This window comes from Anopheles darlingi, chromosome 2, assembly GCF_943734745.1.
Source record: "Anopheles darlingi chromosome 2, idAnoDarlMG_H_01, whole genome shotgun sequence".
Classification (NCBI taxonomy): Eukaryota; Metazoa; Arthropoda; class Insecta; order Diptera; family Culicidae; genus Anopheles; species Anopheles darlingi.
This window is the reverse complement of record NC_064874.1, coordinates 27,059,666-27,079,675: the sequence shown is the minus strand read 5'-3', so window position 1 is coordinate 27,079,675 and position 20,010 is coordinate 27,059,666. Positions and strand designations below refer to the sequence as shown.

Here is a 20,010-nt window from a genome sequence, read left to right as displayed (position 1 = left end):
AGTAGCCCTCTTGCTAAACGATGTTTTATAGGAGAAGCTTCTTCTTCTTCTTCTTCTGCTACAATTATTCGATGTCGAATATTTCATCAACTTCATTATCATCCTTCTACCTTGCACGAAGTAGTACCGGCCCACCGATACAACGTAAAGAGACACATTTTACGATAATGAGTTTGCTTTGATGTGTATTGACTTGTTCAGCTACGATACGGTTCGCCATCGTGAACGCCATCCATTTTATGTAGACGATAAGGACATGCGAATGAGATGAGGCAAAGCACTTATCCTGTATTACAAAGGAGCGCTGCGTGCGAAGCGCCAATGATATTGGCCGGTACTCGCAGTATCACACACACCTGCATCCATGCCATCGATCGATGAGTTGGGCTCATTGGCGGCGGCTGCTGTTTGCTGCGCGATCGATCGAACAGTTTACGGCTGATGATGGTTCCGTTGTTAGCAGGTTGACATATTGGAATAGGCCGCTTCATGGCCTCATGTCGGCGGCCAGGCTTTGTTCAAGCATGGTGGTAATCGATATACCGTGTTGGGTGGGCGGGGGGTGGTTTGGCCTACCGGGATTGCCACAAATCCCGAACTTTTTAATAGTTCCTATACACGATTTTTATTTCTTCTATTTATGTTGTTCCGCATTCATTGCTCTGACAGTTGCTAAATTTGCGTCGCCTACTTCCATTAAGTCTTTTTTTATAAATATGCAGTCGTGTTACGATTGATACAAAGTAGCTCAAGTTCGCTTCCTAGTGCTACAGAGAACTCCAGTATTGTTGACGTTGTTTATTGTAAGTTCCGTCTGTCCCCTGGAACTGATTTGAAGATCCTCTAGAAAGAGAGCAAAAGCCCGGAATGTAACAGAACGGTTCTGTTCCCTACCGGACGAGACGGCGTTGGTATTCGAGCTTGAACGCACATTCTCATCACCATTGTTAGCAAAGATAGGCGTCTTCTGCGCACGTGTGTATGTGTGTTTGTGTTTACCTGCTTCGTGCGCCGCACAATGTATTTTACCATTTTTTCCCCGGACGCATGTTACTGTTGCCTTGCTTCTTCCTGTGCAATGTTGAGTCCAGACTTCCAATTATGAGAAGAAACAAGGTGTAGACCTCGAAGAAGCACACGCACCCAGTGACATCTGCTGGACGGGTGCGAGAGCTCGCTCATAATCCCATGAGTGTGAGTGCGGATATCCATGTCTATGTTCCCCGGGTCGCACAGGTGTGCAGAGTGTGGCGCCCGAGTGCGTTGCGGCGTGCAAACTCCTAGCGGCTGCTGCTCCTCGCTTCGGTTGCCGGACAAAAGGTTTTTGGCTTCTCTGTCCCGACACACGACGCTCCAGCAGTCAAGGCCGGCCAAACGCACGCAGCCGGCAGCTAGATGAGCAAACACGACCAGTGAGCACATCCAGGGACAGGCCGCTGCTGCCGTAGTCTCGTGAGAAAGTCGAAGAACCGTCGTTGTGGTCGTTGTCGTTGCGCCGTCTGTTCACTGTGAGAGAGAGCATAGAGCTGAACGGAGAGACTCACTATGCTGCCGAGCGCATATCACGAGAACGGTGGCGAACCACGAGAAAAACCACTAGCGCCGCCGTAAGCACGCACACACCGACCGAGACAGGCCGCCGGGTGGAATATTGTGCTGTGAAGAAGAGGCCGCTTACCGGCTTTTTGCTGCCTCAGTCACCCAGGAGGCTTCTCTCTGGTACGATATATTTGTACGGTGTGTTGACCAACCGTTTTGCGGTGGGGTGTGCCAAGACCTGTACCTGCACACATTGCTGCACTACGTATGATCTTGATGGCCCCACATCACTACTGATTCGATGAGATGATATGCTGGGCCTAACACTTGCACTAAGATAATCGGTGGCAGCGCTACCTTGGATGCTTAGGAAGCATTGCGCTACGGTTGTGACTCTGGTAGAAGGATTTCTTCGATCGATCAGAGAGCCTTCATAAGAGGCGTCTCATACCTTCAAACCGACTAACAGCAAAACGAAGCTGTCCATGTCTTATTTAGCTTCAATCCCAATCTAATCTTCTCCCAATTTATGAGGTTCCGAAAATTTCGGGTTTGCTTTCCGGTTGCTTAGGAGCCGCCCACTTGATACAATAATACCCTCTTGAGTCCGGCAGCTCCGCAGCATTTTGAATTGTTAATGAAGCTACTGTGCTTCGGAGAGAGAAAGATAGAGAGACAGAGATGGAAAGAACGAGAGAGTCAGAGAGTGGGAAAATCATCTGACATGTAATCAAAAGTTGGATTCTGGCAGGCAGGCCGACCAGGGGAGGACGCTTCCATGCAGACGTCAATCTTAACATTCGGCGGGCTAAGGATACGCACTCACTGGTGGGTCGCCCCCAAGATGGTAGAGGCGAGTGTCCTCGAGCGTGCTTAATTAAGAGTCACTTCAATTCGATCAAATCGATCCGCTCTTTGTTACGCTTAGTTATAAATCAAGATTCTATTCGCTTGTAATTCCCAAGGTGTATACAAGTGTATGGCGCGGTTCAAGACGCTTTTGCAGAGAGGGAGGGAGAGAGAACACTGTCCGAAGTACGGCCATATGCTGTGGCCAATGTTTTCCTTTTAATTAACCCAGGTCAAGTTTAACTGGCTGCGACACAGGGAATGCAATGCACGTTTATGAGTTCGAGGGGCCATCACAGGGCTCCCCCTAGGGTGGCATGCGACAAGTAGACGCGTGACCACTGTGCGCGGGACCACCATTCCACCCCCGTTGACGATGGTCAGTCAATGGCGAAGTAATTCCAACTGCGGCGTCTGCTGCTGCATCACGATATGCGAATCCGTCCACGTTCGTCTAGTTATTGTCTAGGATTGGGCGCATGGTTGGTGATTTTTCATTTATTTTTAGTTTCCTTCTCACTGCTTGCCCTGCGTCCTACCGGCGACGGCATCGAAGACGGCGTTGGATGCAACTTTTCGAAGGTCACGCGTGTCTCTCGATGAAGCTTCGGTGGCGGCGAAGGCAGCAGCATCTCGCTATGGCGCTGTGTCACAGGAGAACACGCCATCGATCGACCCTATCAGCCGTCGCGAATGTCGTGTGAGACTTGCGTGAAGCGATTGCCACCACCGCCACCGCGCCCCCTCTTGCTACCACCCACTCGACCCCCTGAATACATCTTCTGACGGATCATCACTCGGGACCGGTTTCTGGTGGTGTGTATTTGTGTGCGCGCTGCAGAAAGGGCTGCAATGCCTAAAGATCGAACCTTAAAGCCAGTTGAGACACTTCCATAGACGATGCTCTGCTTCTGCTGGATGGATTCTAGTCATTGAGAGCAGCAGGCGGGGGCTGTGAAAGGATCTCTAAGTCAAGCGAATTGCAGTGTGCAATCGAGCGAGTAGTGCGCGTAGTCTGAAGAAGAGAAGACAACTCCGTACAAGGGCATTCGACTGTTGTACACAACGACGCTCACCAGACTGAACTTGAACTCGTTGCGCTGTTTATGGCTTTGTCTCGAACCGCGGTGCTGGCGGTGTCGCTACAGTTACGGTCGGCCCACCAACCAAACCCCCGCCAGGCCTACCTTGATTGTAAGATTGTCAATCTATCCAGCAGAAGCGCGTCTTCGTTGGTGGAACAGGACGATGAGGATGGAAACATAGTAAAATGCAGTCGAAACGGAGCGCGAGTTGGCTGCCACTGAAAGTGGAACAGTTTTAGCCGTTTAGAGTTCGCCTAGTCTGCGATCGGTGTTTTGATTGGTTTGTTTGCACCTACGTAGATGCACTTTCATGTTTTTATCATGTATAATAGACGCTCCTTGAGACAGAAATTCGTTTTTAGGGTATTGCTTTTTTAGGGTATCACAAACATGGACTATGGATTGGAAAAATAGACCAAGAACTTGGTATACCTTCAATTGATCCATTTTCTATATGGCACTGAATTTTAGATGGATGGCTATGCTTTAGAACTGCACTCCATTACACTGTACCACTCACCACGTGCTAAGGCCTTGCCGTAGAGTGCTTCCAGTCTACGTCCTTCATGAAATTCTTCGATCATTTCCATCATTCCCGTTTTCACGCTCAATATATTTCACAATGAAACGTCACAGTCGTGCCATCTCATGTAATTTATGACCGCTAGAGAGGAGCAGAATCAGGTGGGGCGGAATGAATGGTGGAATCTCACGGGGCGCGGGTCTCTGACAATAATGTTCAAACCTCGTCGTTGAAAACAGTGCACCGGAGGGGGCAATTACCTTTCCGAAAATCGAACCCGCGTGAGCTGCTGACGTTGAACCGAACCACAAGAAATACAGCACAATCCGTGGCCTCAAGTCGGTAATGAGCGGAGATATTTAAGTGATGGTGGAGGGGAATCGGTTTTCGCACACCGAAGATAGCTTTGATGAGGTTGTTATGAGGTACGCTTCGGAGCGCTGCGTTCTTGAATCGTCGTTGCCAATGGCAACCTGTAGCAACATCAGAGCCACGGAGCGTACGGAGACGCGCGATTTTTACCTTTTGGCTCGCTTGTTACTAGCATGCACCTCGCACATCTACTCAAGGTTTGGGGGGAAAAGTATAGTCATATATTTAAGTGATATCTAATTATTTTTTCCCTTTTTCATATTTATTCTTTTAGCAGATCAATACAACGGCCAAGAAGCTGTGGGAAAAGGGTGGCAGTAACGATGTGAAGGCAACCGGTGGAGCAACTGGTCCACTACCACCGTTACAGCTGCATGGTACAACCGACCATCAGGTATGGCCTAGCTCAACCTGGTCGTCCCAGGGTGATGCGATCCTGGGACAGCGCCGAATTTTCCAGCATGCACCCGACAGCAACCCGACAGGGTCGACGGGCATTTTGAGGTTGGTTCAGAAGCGACAAGGATGTGTGTGAAATCGGACAGTAATAATATTCTTTATCGTTTCATTGTAGTCCTCGCGATTCCACCGGTGGATTGGGCGTCAAGATGGTGGAGTACGTACTAGGCGGGTCTCCGACCAACAAGGAAAGTCCGCTGGCCAGTCTGGAACCCCGGTTCAAGGGACTGAAGTTTGATGATGGAGATAAGGTTGGTATTAGTGCGTGTGTGCTCGTATTGATGTTTGATTGATGATTAAACGAGCGTTTTTCTATCTTCCTCCTCTCTTTCGATAGACTTCCGATGATAAGGATAAGGAAAACTCTCCGTTCGACACGAATGGACTAAAGAAGGAGGAAGTGGTCGTACCGGGTACGAACGGTGTCGTGATGGTGAATGGCATCGACGATGACAAGGGCTTTAAGTAAGTATTCACCGAAGGCGTGCATCTCGCACGGTCGGTTTTAGGGCTCCTCGAAATAAACGAACTGTAATGGTCGAATAGTCGCCTTTCGTTCCATAGCCGTACGCCGGGCTCACGGCAACCATCGCCAGCCGAGGAACAGCTACCGAGGCCCAACATTCTCGACCCTACCTTGGCAGGGGGCGTTGGGGCTAGTGGAGTGCATGGTGGTGGTGCTGGTGCCGGTGGTTTCCCGCAGCATCATTCGTTGCATAACATGCTGGGATCAGCCGCCCCCGGTAGCAACGATGTAGCCCAGCAAGCGGCCGCGCTCGGTTCGTATCATCCGCAGATGATCAACCAGATGGGGCAGATGGGTCAGTTGGGCCAGATGAATCAGCTCAACCAAATGAATCAGCTGAATCAAATGAATCAGCTCAGTCAAATGCAGAGCCATGTAATGAACGGTGTCGGAGGCATCCCGCAGATCACACAGGTACGTTTGCGCTGGCCAATGGAGATCGCTCCGCCGTTCGTCCCCGCGATGCATACTAATCCGCTTGCCGTTTCGTTTTAGAACCCGATGGTGAATCAGCACGGGCAGGGTCCGAATCAGATTGATTCTCCGGCCAATCTTCTCCAGCAGCCGCATAACTTCGAGCTACAGGTAAGTGAGCCTTCGGTTTGACGCTACGTTACGATGGCCGGCGTGCCATGGCCAGTGGCCAGTGGCCGGTAAATCGCGGACGACCAGAGCGGCCGAAGTTTTGTTACTTCGCGAAAATATCGAGCGGTCGTCATCGAATTTTTCGAGCGGTCGAGCAGTCGCCGCTACGGTTGACACGTAGATGGCGCTGTCTTAATCGCCCTCGCGCCCATAGTCTACTACTCGACTTTTTTCGCTCGATTCATTCGAGCACTGAGATGGATCTTGTGCTGGTCGGGGAGGGGGCGGACGGACGGAGCTGTTGTTATTTGTTATTTGTTATTTGTTATTTATTGTTGTGTTTGAACCAGCGGTACAAAAGCGACCCGTCTGGCCGCACCGACTAGCTAGTGTTCTTTTAAATTATCAAATGCTAAATTTTATAATTACACCTTCCCAAGGACTAGTACACTTTATAACTAGTACACTACATTAACTCATTGCAAACAGCTGCTAAATGAAATCAGTGCAATCAGCTTTAAATGTGTTCGAATGCGATATGATTTTTTGATAAAAAAATTGATTAATGACGCAGATTGCGGTTTCAAGGTGGCCCAAAAGGATGGTATTCGTTTCCTTGCAGCACTTTCACAGCAATCGCATGTGTCACAAACTAACTAACGGTCACTTTGGGCGACGTCGACGTCTCCGAAGTGGTTCGTCCAGTTGCACCAATCAATAAATTTGTCATCCGGTTCCCATTTTTCCTGCGCCAGAAACACAGCACACTAGTACACATATGAAGAGAGGTTTGTTTGTGGGACAACAGTTATTGGTCCACAGACGACGTAACACAGCTCCCCGTGGATTCCGGTGGCGGTCGGGGGGTGCTTTCCGGATGACAAGGGTTCAAGGTTTTACTGTTTGGCGTTTCCATTACCTGGGATTGAACGCGAACGGTGTGTCCGAGTGCGGTGCAAATGCGGCTGGGCAAATCCCTTGAAGGAAAAGCGGTCAATGCAGCAACTCCATTAGAAAGTGGGTGACGCGACGCGGTAGTTTGCGGTCTGCGAATGGAGAGAAATATTGCCCTAGAAAAACGTTTGCTTTCGTTTCCAATGCACCCTCCCGTGTCCGAGGAACATGGGCGAAAAGGTCACCTAGTGGAGGTGGACTTCTAGGCCCCAGCTCTAACTTCAGTGCGTCCTGATCATTGCGAGATTACGTGTGAGTCTCGTTGCGTTACTAATGGGAAAACAATTTATATTCCATGAGTTGTAGAGCGTCATTAATATCGATAAGAACTGGGGGAACGTGGCCAAGGCCACGCGAAGACATTGAGAAAGAAAGCGCAAAACAAGAAGAAAAGAAGCCCTGATTTTTTCTTCTTCTATTTATATCACTGTTTGATTGCTTGCTGTGCATATATTATCATATCATGCAGTTTGATTCACAAGCCAGACACCGTTTGTGTCGACAGACGGTCGTTCTACAGGACCACCTCAGTCCTACTGACTGTTGCCATGGCAACGCAAGTACTTTACGTTAGGACGTGACAGCTTCCTGTCGAGCGACTCGAACGGGAAGGGCGCTCTGTTTTCAATTGTTGCTATCATTTACAGAAGTTAGCGCGGAAACTCGAATGACGCTTCACCTCCTCGTCCTGGCGGGGAATAAATTACAGACCACCCCCGGGGATTGAAGGAGGGACCGCCATATGGCGCCGCCAAGTCCGACCCGACAGAAAGGAAATAAAATAAAACCAACCGAGCCAAACCTTACCGAAGTAACTTGAAGCGCTTTCATTTTCCACGGCCTACTATCGCCAGCGTACACTCCTCGATTACAGTGCCTTATTCACGCCACCGACGCATGTGTGTGCGTGCTCGCGCGCGGGTGTTAGTGTATGAACTGGAGAGTGATCAGGTTATCCGTTTGTGTCTCTCCGGAAGCGGAAGTGAGCACGGACTTCGTTCTTCCCCTCTAGTGGCTTCTTCTTCCTTCCACTAACTTATCAATCAAGATTAGATGCACTTAGTTAGGCAAATTTGCTGACGGGATTTGATTATGGAAATGGTTCACCACTGGCAGGGTGAGGACGACGAGCATGATGCCGCCTGTCATTCGACATCCTACCGACTTCTGGTGGTTTGCGCATAGGCTGTGCAAGATGGCCATTTGATGGAAGATGGTCGAGGAGAATTAGCACCTCGATTAATGTCTCCATAAACTGGATTTAAAACGAAATGAATAATCATCATCAGTCGGCATCATCATCATCATCATTGCTGGGGAGTATCTCGCTTAGAAGCTCCCCCTCGTTTTGGTGGAGGTAATGCGGTAATGTTTTCATTTTTGTCCCGTGACCGAAATATGACCTCAACACCAACTGGTTCCAGACTGCTAAAGACACCATTTTTTTGTTGCCTTTAGCAAGAGCGAGAGTTTCCCGCTGCAGCAGAACCTTTGGTAGAGGCAGCATTACCATACTGTCCTGTTGTGTGTTTATCAAGATCAGAGAACCGGGATAAAAAAAGACACTCGCTTGCCTAACAGCGACCGGAATTGATTAAAGATATGGATCTACGATTTTGTGCTTGTGGTATGATGTTGCTGGCGACTTGACGCGAACTAATGCTAAACCAAGCAATAGAACGAAGACGGATGAGATGACCACAAACATAGACTGCTGCCGGCTCAATCCGATTCTGTCAAGCCACGGAGCAAAGCACACGCAGCGACACATGGCGGTGGGTGCTTCTTTCATAAGCCATCCTGGCCATTGGCGTGCCATTGACGATTGATTGAAGAGTGAAATTTGATGCCACTTAAGAGCCACATCATCACTTTACCGTCAATGATAGCTCAATTTTCGTGGAACCGACCATTGTAATGGCGATTGTCATTTCAATTGTCCGTCCCACGTTGCTAAGTGGTCGTCATTTGATATTCGAGATGTACAAATCGTTCAAATTACCTGGACAGCCGTACCTGCCAAACTATGTTCCTACGGTGTGTTCTGGACGATATCATAACTTTCAAAACCCAAAGGCATCCTTGCTTCTACCTCCCTGCTGCTGCTTCTGCTGCTGTGGAAGCCATTCTCACACTGTCTCGTGACAAATGATGAAAAGCCAACAGAAACTGTCGTATCATCGCTCCATCGCTTTGGCCAGTAATGATGCTCATACGAACAGCGTATGGCACTCCAAAATATGACGTTCCGCCACACTCGGATGAAAAACAGGAACCGCTCACACAAATTGATGAATTATTGCCATCAATCTTTGTGTTTGGTTGGCAGCGCTGTGCTCTGCTAATGTTAACGTAGCGTGAATGCAACTGAGAATATGTGTATTGTACCCATTTGCGTCGAATTGGATGTGTATGGTTTCAATCGATGGATTAGCTGAGTAACAAACCGTGGAAGGTAAAATGAAGGGTGATGCGGAAGAAGAGAGTGGCTTTTTCATTAAAGCAAATCAATCGATTCGTTTTACACATTTTCGGGAATTGTTTGTTCGGGTTTGCTGCGTACGGTTTGAAAGTCATGTAGTTGCGGTGTAATGAAAAAGTAGAACCCCTTCGGTCATTAATCAAGCGCCTTATCGTCGCCGTTCCAGCAGTGCCTCTCTGGTGCAATCTAATCCAATGAAGATATTGTTTGCTTCTATATCACTGTGAATATCATGGTGAAACGGGGAAGCGTGAGCACGGCGAACAACGAGAGCACCGCACTCCTTTGCTTCTTACGAGTGTACGAGCGTGCCCATCAGAAAGGACATTTGTCGTGGATGCCCTTAATAGCTCTCGAGCACACTAACAATCTAATGCTAGGCAGAGAGAGAAAGGGAGAGAGAAAGGTGATCACGTATAGTGTTGGGAATGCACTCTGAAGGACACCAATATACATTAGCTCACGATGACAGTGTCAGCTTCTAGCCCGCGGTGAATGTGTAATGACCGGCTAGGTTCCAGCACAAAATGATAGGGTTTCGGTGCGAGCGACCATTATGTCCACGCAACCTCCGTGCACCCGGTTGGGCAACAAACACTTTCACCTTTCACACCGGCTCTGTGGTTCATGGGCAGGGGTAGAGCACCGCGCTCATTTCACCCGTAATGCCACCAAAACAAACGGGAATGTATAATTGAATGCACGATTATAGAAGAACGAACGGGAATATAGATGGACTGGAGGAGAAAGGTAGCAGAATCACGCGTACTCCTGACTTGAGCCAGAGCATTTCAATGTCCTAGTAGATATAAGGGCAGGATTGGAATGTGGGGTGTGATAAGACCGACCGGTGCAACCAATACAGATTGTCAGCCGCACGCCCTCGTGCAGTAGTGTGTCTGCGGGCAAATTGATTGTGTTTCCCTCAAGTGAGCCACCAGGCGCCTCCATCGGCGTGGGTTTGCTTTAATCACTCTCGCTCGTGCACAAACACACGCAGGCGCAAACAGGCTGGACACAGGCAAACTGTTCGTGACATTCGTTTTTTACAGCCATTTCCGGAATCGCTTTCCGGTGCAAACTGGTGCCGCACGAATATGGGCTAAACGTACAAAAAAAAAAAAAAAAAAGAAACAACGAAACAACAAAAACTGTGTGAAACTTACACGAGAGACCGCAATTAGGTGAATGTTTTTGTTCAAAGGCGAACCATGCCCCCGTGAGGTAGTAGCTTTATTAGCTCAGGAATTTATGGATCTTCTCTAGAGTGGTGTCTGTTTTTTCGGTTTGGGACATTGTTGCGCTCAATCGTACAAGGGGATGGATGGCAAAGCAAATGAACGAACGAATCGATAGATTCTATGGCTTGGTCCGTCTGTATCGTTACGCGAAATATTTTAAAGTATATTTAAAATCACTGAGGATCCTATACTTTTATAAATAGCTAACATCGTTTGAAAAACTTATACGTATCTTACTGTGATTCTAGACAGCATCGATTGCTAGTAACGATCTTAAGCCTAACGTATGGTATGGCATGTACTTCGTCGGTGTACACCATTTCATCCACGCAGTGGTTGGGGTTTCCAGTTTCACCCAATCAAACGTACGTTTTGATTGACGTTTTCTGTTTGATGATTTAGATGCATCCGGTGGGCATTGCATGTCCATGTGTTGCGTTTGAGGAACGCCATTCGGAAAGCGCCTGTCGTGCTGTTGTTTTCATGGCCAGAGGTTCCTGTCGGTTGCAACAAGGCTGATTGGTGGTCTTGATGGACAGTGGAAGGCACTTGCCATCATCATTGGTTTTCCATTGAACTGCTTTGGTTGCGAAGAACACGCCACGTTCACGTAGTTGCATCGAACGTGGATTAGTGTATATGCGAATGACGTGACAAGCGGCAGCAAATGATGTGTGTGGTCTGGGATATTACACATACTTGTGTTCGTAGTAATCTTTAATAATTATTATTATTCGCTGCTTTCCCAATCAGTTTCAATTCGAATTCGAACAACAATTGGTGGACTTGCTTGGATTTAGACGATTTCGTGGTACTGCGGCAATGTCTGTTGATAAATCCCTTATTGTAACATCTAGTTACCTAGGAGGCAAACAAATCCAACCGTAACTAAGCAGAGGCTGCTTCGGAGTTTCGCCACTTGCTTGAACATCGATCGGTTTGTGGCGCTGCCCTATGGGAATACCAAAATTGACGCGTGTCACATATGCGTGTGCGGTGTTGTCACACCTTCGTGTCGGTCGGTGATGATGGTGGTAGGCCGTGCGGTTAGAAAAAGCCTGGCCATTCACTGGCCAAAGGCTCACGCATGTTTCACCTACATGACCTGTGTGCGAGTTCGTTGGAATTGATAGTGAAACGATTGGTCGGAGTTTGTTTTGCACCTGAATAGCCTCGGTTACGTAGGAATTCTAATGGTCTGCTCGCCTTCCCGCAACATCTAGTAGCCTGGTGGTCGTTCATATGACCATACCGTACGCCATTTACCCCGTCGCCCATGGGTCGCATCTACCATCCGATGGTAATGACGGATCAAGCGGGGCGGTCTGGAATATGTGGTATTTGCCAAACATGCTGCTTGAATATGTATGACTACGATTCGGAGCGAGGTTTTTTTTTTCGGTTTCCTTTCTCAACCATTGCCTGCGTCGACCGTTAACGAAGAGGATAGGTGCGGCACCGTACCGCGCACCCGTGCCCTTCTTAAGCACACTTTTCAAAACCTCTTCCTGCTGCCAGAGTGGAGAAGCGAAGAAGGTGTTTTTTTGGGGCTACGTGTGAATTCAACCTGATCAGGTCGCATTGGTCCATAACTTATTGGTCCATCCTGCTGCTGCCCTGTGTGTTGCTTTGATGTTCAATCGAGTTTGTTTCCATCGCGCTTCGTATGGATTCGTCTTTGAATTTTGACAGCAGCGTCGTCTCGTCAACGTATCACATATGCATGCGGCCGTTTGCTGTGCCATGGCATGCTATCTACGATGATTTGCCGCAGGCTTCAGAGTCGTTGGTTGGTTTGGCAAACGGCACTGTCGTCATATGTTTGTTGATGTCGAACGGTGCTATCCTGGTTACGGTTGCTAGTGTGTACTATGCCTACAGTTAACATGCGGGGAAGAATCTTTGGTGTTTGGCGCTTAGCTGCATCTTGCGAGGCTCGATCTAGTAGCTCGATACGACATTCGGAATGTTTAACCAAACACCTGCGCAGACACATCATTTAATAGAAGCTAAATTTGATCTAATTGTCGAAAGCTGATAAGTCACTGCGACATTCGCAATCTTCGGAGCCTCGTTGCGTTACATGGTTGGCTGGAATGATTTCCAGCCAGCTGCCATCGGAGTGTCTAATTTGCACCACCTTCGCTTCGCACTGATTATCACACGTGTTGAACATTACCTCGGAAAGGAATGCGATCTCCGCTCGTCATCATCATCATCATCATCATCATCACCATCATGATCCACATCATGTCTGGTGTCGCGTGTCAGCTCGGTTGAGGCTAGTCCGGAAACTGTTTGAAAGTGATGCACACACACACCAAACACCATCTCATCACCATCCAAGAGGATAGATCTAGTCCGTATTTGAATCCGACAAACGCACCACATAGAACGACCGGGACCAAGGGAGGAGTTTAGGACGCTTTATTGCGGAATTTGGCTATAGCAGTTCCGTGTCAGGAAACAGGCAGTCCACCGCTAGTATAGTAAAGCTCTACAATGTGCCGCCTGAACGATAGTGTGGCCTCTACAGCGAAGGTTGATGCTACTAATCGTTGGTCCGTGTGAACGCTATGTGGCAGTGCGTGGAACGTTGATGCTTTGATGCGTTAAGCGACATAAATTGGGTTACACCGACCAGCCGAGGCGACAACGTTCGAGATGGGATTCGTGACCATGCCGCAAACGGATGACGAGATACAAGGCACCAGCACCAGATACAGTGCGCAAGCACGAAGGGGGGCCGTGTGCACACACAATGTGGACAGCGTGGATCCACCATCGGTAGCACCGGATCTGATGATGAGAAACAGGACCAAACAATGTGTGCTGTGTGTGTGTCAGAATACTATCGTCTCATGTCGGTTGTGCCATGGTTCAGGTTCTGTTCTCGCAGGTTGATTACACCAATGCCGCCATCACGAGGAGCTGGTGAGCTCGGCCGTAAGTAGCGCATGAATCCTACTCTCGAATTGTTCTCCCACCCGGGGTGTGCCCTGTGCGGATTTGGTAAATTAATTCCACCGGACGACGTCACCCAATAAAGCGCTCCAAAATGGCCGAAATAATGCTGTCCTGTTCCTGTGTTGGCCAGTAGCTCGACATGAACGTGCACGGAACAGGAAGTGTCCGATTGTCGATGTACCCCACCACTGTACGGCACCAATCGTGAGGACATCCAAGGGCCACTGTTAAAGCTGTTACTCTGATTTGACCTAGAATGAGTGTGTGTAGAAAACTCTGCCACAAAGCTCTGTCGAATTGCAATAACGAGTAATCGCGCCTCCATCGGTGGATTCTTCCCAAAATCTGGCTCGGGATCTTATGATCAGGATTTACATTTCATCTATTTCCTCATCAACCAGTTCGCCTATTGCTACCGGGAGTTAGTGGATTGATGATATAATGAGCACGGTTTTATATCGAGTCATTACAATTTAATAACAAAACTTCCAGGGTCCTGGAACAACAGTGAACGATAAGGGGGACGTTTGGGATGATACACTGACGACGGCCAAGTCCGTTGTCGTCCCTCTGTGTGAGAATGTTGGTATTATGATATGGCGTTTCGTGCATCACGAGGACAGAAGCTGCATCGCTTAGGCGCTTGATACTCATCCTTCTTCCCACTTATTGAACTTTGCAATCTTGCTGCTTCGAAGCACTGTTGTGGCTTCTCCCTCGTACGGATGTTTTATCGTCGGCTTAGAGCCCTCGCTCCCTCTAGTTTCTGCTGTGTTATGCTAACGGGCAGCAGCGGCTCATTAGAAGGAGAATGACGAGGTTTTTGTCATCGGTTTTATTATTATTGCTGCAGCCCCCGGCCCCTGACGTACACGTTTGATTAGTGCTCGGTACACATCAACGGGAAGAGTTCATATTGACGATTGTGACGCCATATCGCTATGACTCTTCATGTGTTATTGGAATCCGGGAAGAGCACTTATAAAGGTCCGCTGATCATCCGCTATCATCGAGATCCTTCCGTCCGAAGCGCGCATAGCATAGACTGCCTGTAATGCTGATGGCCACGAGCTCCACGAGTGCGCCAATCGGCAGATAATTGTTTGATTTTATGCTTCGTGCTTCTCTATCGTGTATTTGTGTAGTGGAGCAAGCTTTTAATGCTTGATGAAATTGAAATATCTGTTTTGTTTTATTTTTTTTTAATCCTAGTTCGTTGCACTAGAATAGTTCCATTTTCCCAGAAACGATGAATGAAATACGACTACGGGAAACGAAAGCCTCGCTCTTGAGGACATCTTCTCGATAATTGGGAGCAATCATGCAGCATAGTTTGATTGTCACCAGCTGTTTGTTTGTTATCATTTCTATCACACTACGATGTCAAATAGGGACAAAGAATGGAAACAATGATTGGTTAGTAATTGCCAATACTGTAACAAAGACTGCGTGAAACAACAGCGAGTTGTTCGACGCTAGAAAAGCATCCGATTGGAATCGGCCACCGTACTCGAATAGGACTCTGTTACTGGCGCAGTACGCAGCCATAACCGTATCTGCCACTCTGCGCCGAATGGATCGATTGATTAAAAATTTAACATCCCTCAACGAACAACTACTTGACAGCCTTCATCATCTGCCCCGAGGGATGTCATACAAACAATTGATGCGACAACGTCGCCGCCTGTCAAGGCGAGGAATCGAAGGCCTCTCAGATTGGCAACAAATGGCCGCAGGAGCGGGGGCGACTGGCGCGGTGGCACATTGTTGCGTTCGTTCGATGAAAAGATGAGACCCCAGGGAGAGAGTACCCAGCATCATCATATCGTCTGCTGATGCTTGTTGAAATCCACCAGCGCATTCCGTGGGCGCATTTCGGATGGATAAGTAATCAATTGTCCATTCTTGTGCCGCTGATGACGCAAGTAATTAAGGCGGTTTACTCGTTATCCGGATGGAACCATTTTTCAACGCTCAAGAGCTCACGTTGACTCACGATTTACCATTATTTTATCGGTATGTTTCGGATGGTTCGAGTGATTTTTGCTAGCAACCAATCGGTGGCACGTTGCCGGTTCGTTCGGATTGCGCGTCACCGGCAGCGGCGGAGGGTGGCGATGAAAAAAGGGCGCACCAACGAATGGGGAACACACATACACACAGAGAGCTTTCGGATGGTGGACTTGCCATTAATGAGCTCATCAGATTTACCATCGGGCGCAAAACCCCAGGCTTTTGCCAGAATATTGTCGTATTTGCTGTTAATTCGTTTCTTTTTTTGTGCCAACAATGCTGATGTGTCGATGCAGGGCGGAGTTTTTACAGCTTGTTGGCTACTCGACATGCACTATTGGTTTTATCAGTTTTACTGCTCTTTAATAAGCTGGTTGAATCGCGTTCGCTTCTGTTCAGCTTTGCCCAGCGAAATATCGGCCAGGTATGGTATTGTAAAACAGGGTAACTTTGTTGGTTTTTATTTGAATTTTTTCCCGAATTTTTTCCCGAATGATATGAACACATTCCATATTTCCTGCTGCCAGTTCTTGCGAATTGATTTTCTATCATATCTGACAGATTATACTTGGAAAAGTAAAGTAAATTGCATGTCTATAGGATAACATTTATTTTTTCAATCCCTGATCATTCCCCAGAAAGACAAAATAAAAGGAAGAAAAGTTATTGACAGAAAATATTGATTTGAGTGCATCAAGTATAAGGTTTGAATGATGAAAGCTACGTTTCAGTGATCATAGTTACCCCTGTTTTACGCTGCATATTGTCGCAATATTATTTTTTACAATTTCCATATCAAATAGCGCTGTCTGTTCCAATTTCTTTTGTGTAAGTTATGATATTCTACATGAGCTCTCTTGGATTTGGTCACTAGTAACAGATATCGTTACATGATACGTAACAAGGACACTCATGCCGATGCTTTAAAGTGCTTTAATATGCAATGCGTTACCTGTGCCGACTCCGGCTTGTGCCTTCCGCCAAGGTAAACGAGTACTCCATATTCTGCGAAACTGTGCAGTCTGTTCCACGGTTCCACGAAACGCTAGCGAGCTACCTTAGCTCGTACGGCTATATCGCTAACCACCGGTGATATGACATAGAAGCTTCGCTGCATAGTATGGAACACCTAAGCTGAACTCAAACGATGGTGCGTTTATGTGTCGATCACTGGGAATACAGATAGAGGATGCAGGTCAAGTAAAATAGGGTAACTGAAGGAACGTAAGAACCATTTGAATATGACATATGATTGGTGCCCGTTGCGCGCACCGCACATCATCTCGTGCACCTCTTTTATGAGCGTTTCCAGCTTTAATGAGGTTTGGGGTAGAGTTGAGGATTCGATGAGCAACTTAGAATTCATTGCCACCGTTCCCGTTGGTGTGCCGTTCGGAGGGGACTTGGTGTCTAAAGCACCTGCTCGGAATCAAATCGGAAACGACGGGTAGTATACGGTTTCAATTGTAATTCAAATCGCAATCGGTGCAATTTCCTTTCCGTGGCGAATCCGAATGGGTAATTTTCGACGGAGCTTTTACAACAATGATGATCTGCATGCATAGCGGATTGTGGCGGTGGGCACATGGAAATGGGGCACTTATAGTAGACGAGCTGTTATGCTCTTAACCGTACCCCACAGCCACAGCCGCAGAGGCGTTAAGGAGGATATCACGCACTTCGTGCACTATATGGCCAAGCGTCTTGACACTTGACTTCCCAGGAAGAAGCGTGAAGCGTCCAAACAATCCAAACATGGTACGGTGGTTCGCGACGATGGGACGCAAGGAATGGAACGGAAACAGAGCATAAACTTTACATGCCCGGAAGGCAGAAGGTCCCTCGGATGATGATGTAAGTGTATGTTGGAAGGTGTCTACCCGCTTCTCACTTTGGCACAAAATCTATTTGTAAAGAAACACTCAGAACGCCGCTCCATCCATTGGTTGGAGGAGTGTTGTAGGAGGTAGTTTTGCAGTTTGAACTTGAACACTTCTTCCGACACTCCTTCGCACAGCCAGCCAGCCAGTCGGCTGCACGTGCACGTGTCCTGGTTCCACACACGCGCATATGGATCGATTTATACTGATGATGATGATGGTGGTGGTTGTGTGTCGTGTGATCATAAACATAAATAACAAAGGAACGTCCCCGGTGCTAACCATAAAATGTAAAACTATGTGAAGAAGAGCGGCAACGCTCGGTAGTACCGGTGGACCAGATTGAGTGAGGTCCTTCTTGTCCCCAGCAGCGGTGGCACATATGCCTCCATTTGCTCGGAGGCATATTTTTTTTGCAGGAGGAGTGTCTCGTCCACGCCGTCGTCGTTGTCGTCTTGTGTATGCCGTTGCGTCTCTGTTGCCGGGCGTCTCTGGTGATAAAATAGTTTTTTTTTCTTCTGCGAAAACTTCCACTATTACTACTACTTCCACTACAATAGTACAATGGGGGTGGAGCGCCGCTTCGTTTTGGTTGCTGAAACTCAAACAACATCGACCACACCGACTGCATTAAACGGTGTTGCGCCACACCGGGGGGAAACCAGTTGGTAAAAGAATTAAACTTTTTCCTTCACGTTGCCGCTGGTACCGTTTTGTAAGTTTTCCTTTTCAGAAGAGTCGGTCCAGCGGTCCAGGACTCCGTACTCCGGACTTCGGAGCACTTACTTGGTTAAAGGTTAGGGTGATCGCACAATCACAAAGTCCAAATGGCGCCCGTCCCTGGCACGTCCTTTTTCGGCGACGTGAGGTATGCAACCGTTAACTTCGATGCTATGGAAGGTGGAGGAGGGGATGGTGAGGCTACACGGTACGTGGTTTTTGGAAAAGTTTGCTTTCCAGCTTGACTTTTGACCCGCTTCTTCTTCTTCTTCTTAATTTTCCTTGGCGTCATTTCAAGACTCTTGCTATGATGCCAATGGTGGTGTTGCCGTTGCTGGTGGTCGTCGTGGTAGTTGTGGTGGTGGTGATGGTGGTGTTGGTAGAGTACTTCACGCTGATGAAGATGATGATGTGATAATGTTTGGTTGGTGTGCACTTGGAGAGTACTACGGCTGGGGTTAGTTGTTTCAATTACAAAGTTTTTGGCCACCACGAAGCGACACCCCTTGGCATGCCGTTTTACCATCCATCTTTGCTTGCGCCGTTGGTTGGTGTGTCAGTCGGTTGGTCGGTCGGATGGTTGGTGGATAGTTGGTCCGGAAAATATTAAACTTCTGCTTCGCTGCTTGACTTAATTGCTTAATTCAGTTGGATCTTGGGTCCAGAAGAGGAGAATGACGGCCATTTTGCTAGAAGTAGCCAAGTAATAGTGTTTACTTAAAGATAGAAGAGAAAAGAATTTATTTGAAGGGAACTCAACTGTAAGGTTTCTCACTTTTGCACAATTTGAATCCTAGTTGCCCATCGTTCACGATTTTCCATTTTATTCCCCAGTCGGCAGATCTACATCCACTATGACAATATGGTATGGAACTTACCCTCCTGGTGGTGAAATGTCCCTTTTTCTTTACGACCCGCATCATGCGGCACAATTGACTCGGTTTTTATTGGTGAGCCTAAATAGGACAACTGACGTGCGTGTGTTTTTCTTGGTGCCGTCGGTCGGTCGGTCGGCCGGTACGGCACCCACTATGCTCCGGAGCCCGAGTCCACCGCCCGGTGTCTTTAAAGTCGGACCCGCGTTGAAGTGGATCGATAGACCTCGGGGTGTAGTAGTAGGTGCTAAACTTTGCGCAGGAAATGCCCATTCACACGAATGGCGAAGGGCACGCGGGCGCCAGGTACATATGCGGGATTCAAAAAGGTAGCCGTGGATAGCGGTGCCAGGCATACCCACCCCAGGGGTGTGCCACCCATCCAGTCAGCCAACCAGCCAGCAAATATGTTATTTTTCCGAATGGCACAGTAACCTTTTTCGCACCAGCAGCGAGCCTCTGGAGGTTGCGATAATGTATGCTATTTTTGGGGGCCACATAAAACACCACGTTTCATGCACCGACACCGCGACCGTTGCTGCTGGTACGTACCATCGTCGTATGGCGTCTGTACTTTAGCGAGCTGTAAAAAAAAAGATTAAACAAAGTTCATTTAAAGTCGCACTGGCTTTTCTTTTCCTACGAACTTCTGCAACCTGGTTCTAGTAGACGTGTTTTCGAGTGTTTCAAATCGTACTTATGGAATGTTATGTTATGGGCTACTGCGATGGTTCTTCGAAAAACATTGATTTAAAGTAAATACAGGCCCACCACGGGTGTCCTCGATGTTCATTATTGAACACTGAGAATCATGTTTGTTTTTTAGTGTGGAAAACACACTTTCCTTTCCTTTTTTTGGAACACACGGGTGGGTCAACCAATTGACACCTTTATCGTCTAACAGCTTTGCATTCGTGGCAAGCAAACGAAATAAGGGTCT

At 47.8% G+C, this 20,010-nt stretch overlaps 2 protein-coding genes across 4 annotated transcripts in view; one reads left to right on the top strand and one right to left on the bottom strand.

The window, feature by feature from the left end:
- The window catches only part of LOC125947893 (maternal protein pumilio), a 157,546-nt gene that overhangs the window by 16,929 nt on the left and 120,607 nt on the right, over nt 1–20,010 (top strand). Inside the window, exons 5-9 of one of the 3 annotated variants that reach the window (XM_049673392.1) lie at nt 4,646–4,872; nt 4,943–5,078; nt 5,165–5,292; nt 5,374–5,767; nt 5,849–5,938. In XM_049673392.1, coding sequence (XP_049529349.1) covers nt 4,646–4,872; nt 4,943–5,078; nt 5,165–5,292; nt 5,374–5,767; nt 5,849–5,938 — 975 coding nt within the window. Of the gene's footprint in view, nt 1–4,642; nt 4,873–4,942; nt 5,079–5,164; nt 5,293–5,373; nt 5,768–5,848; nt 5,939–20,010 lie in introns of all 3 variants that reach the window. The other 2 variants (XM_049673393.1, XM_049673391.1) reach the window with 2 other exon arrangements.
- Nucleotides 1–20,010, bottom strand: part of LOC125947888 (uncharacterized) — a 329,870-nt gene that overhangs the window by 192,437 nt on the left and 117,423 nt on the right. The window lies entirely within an intron of this gene.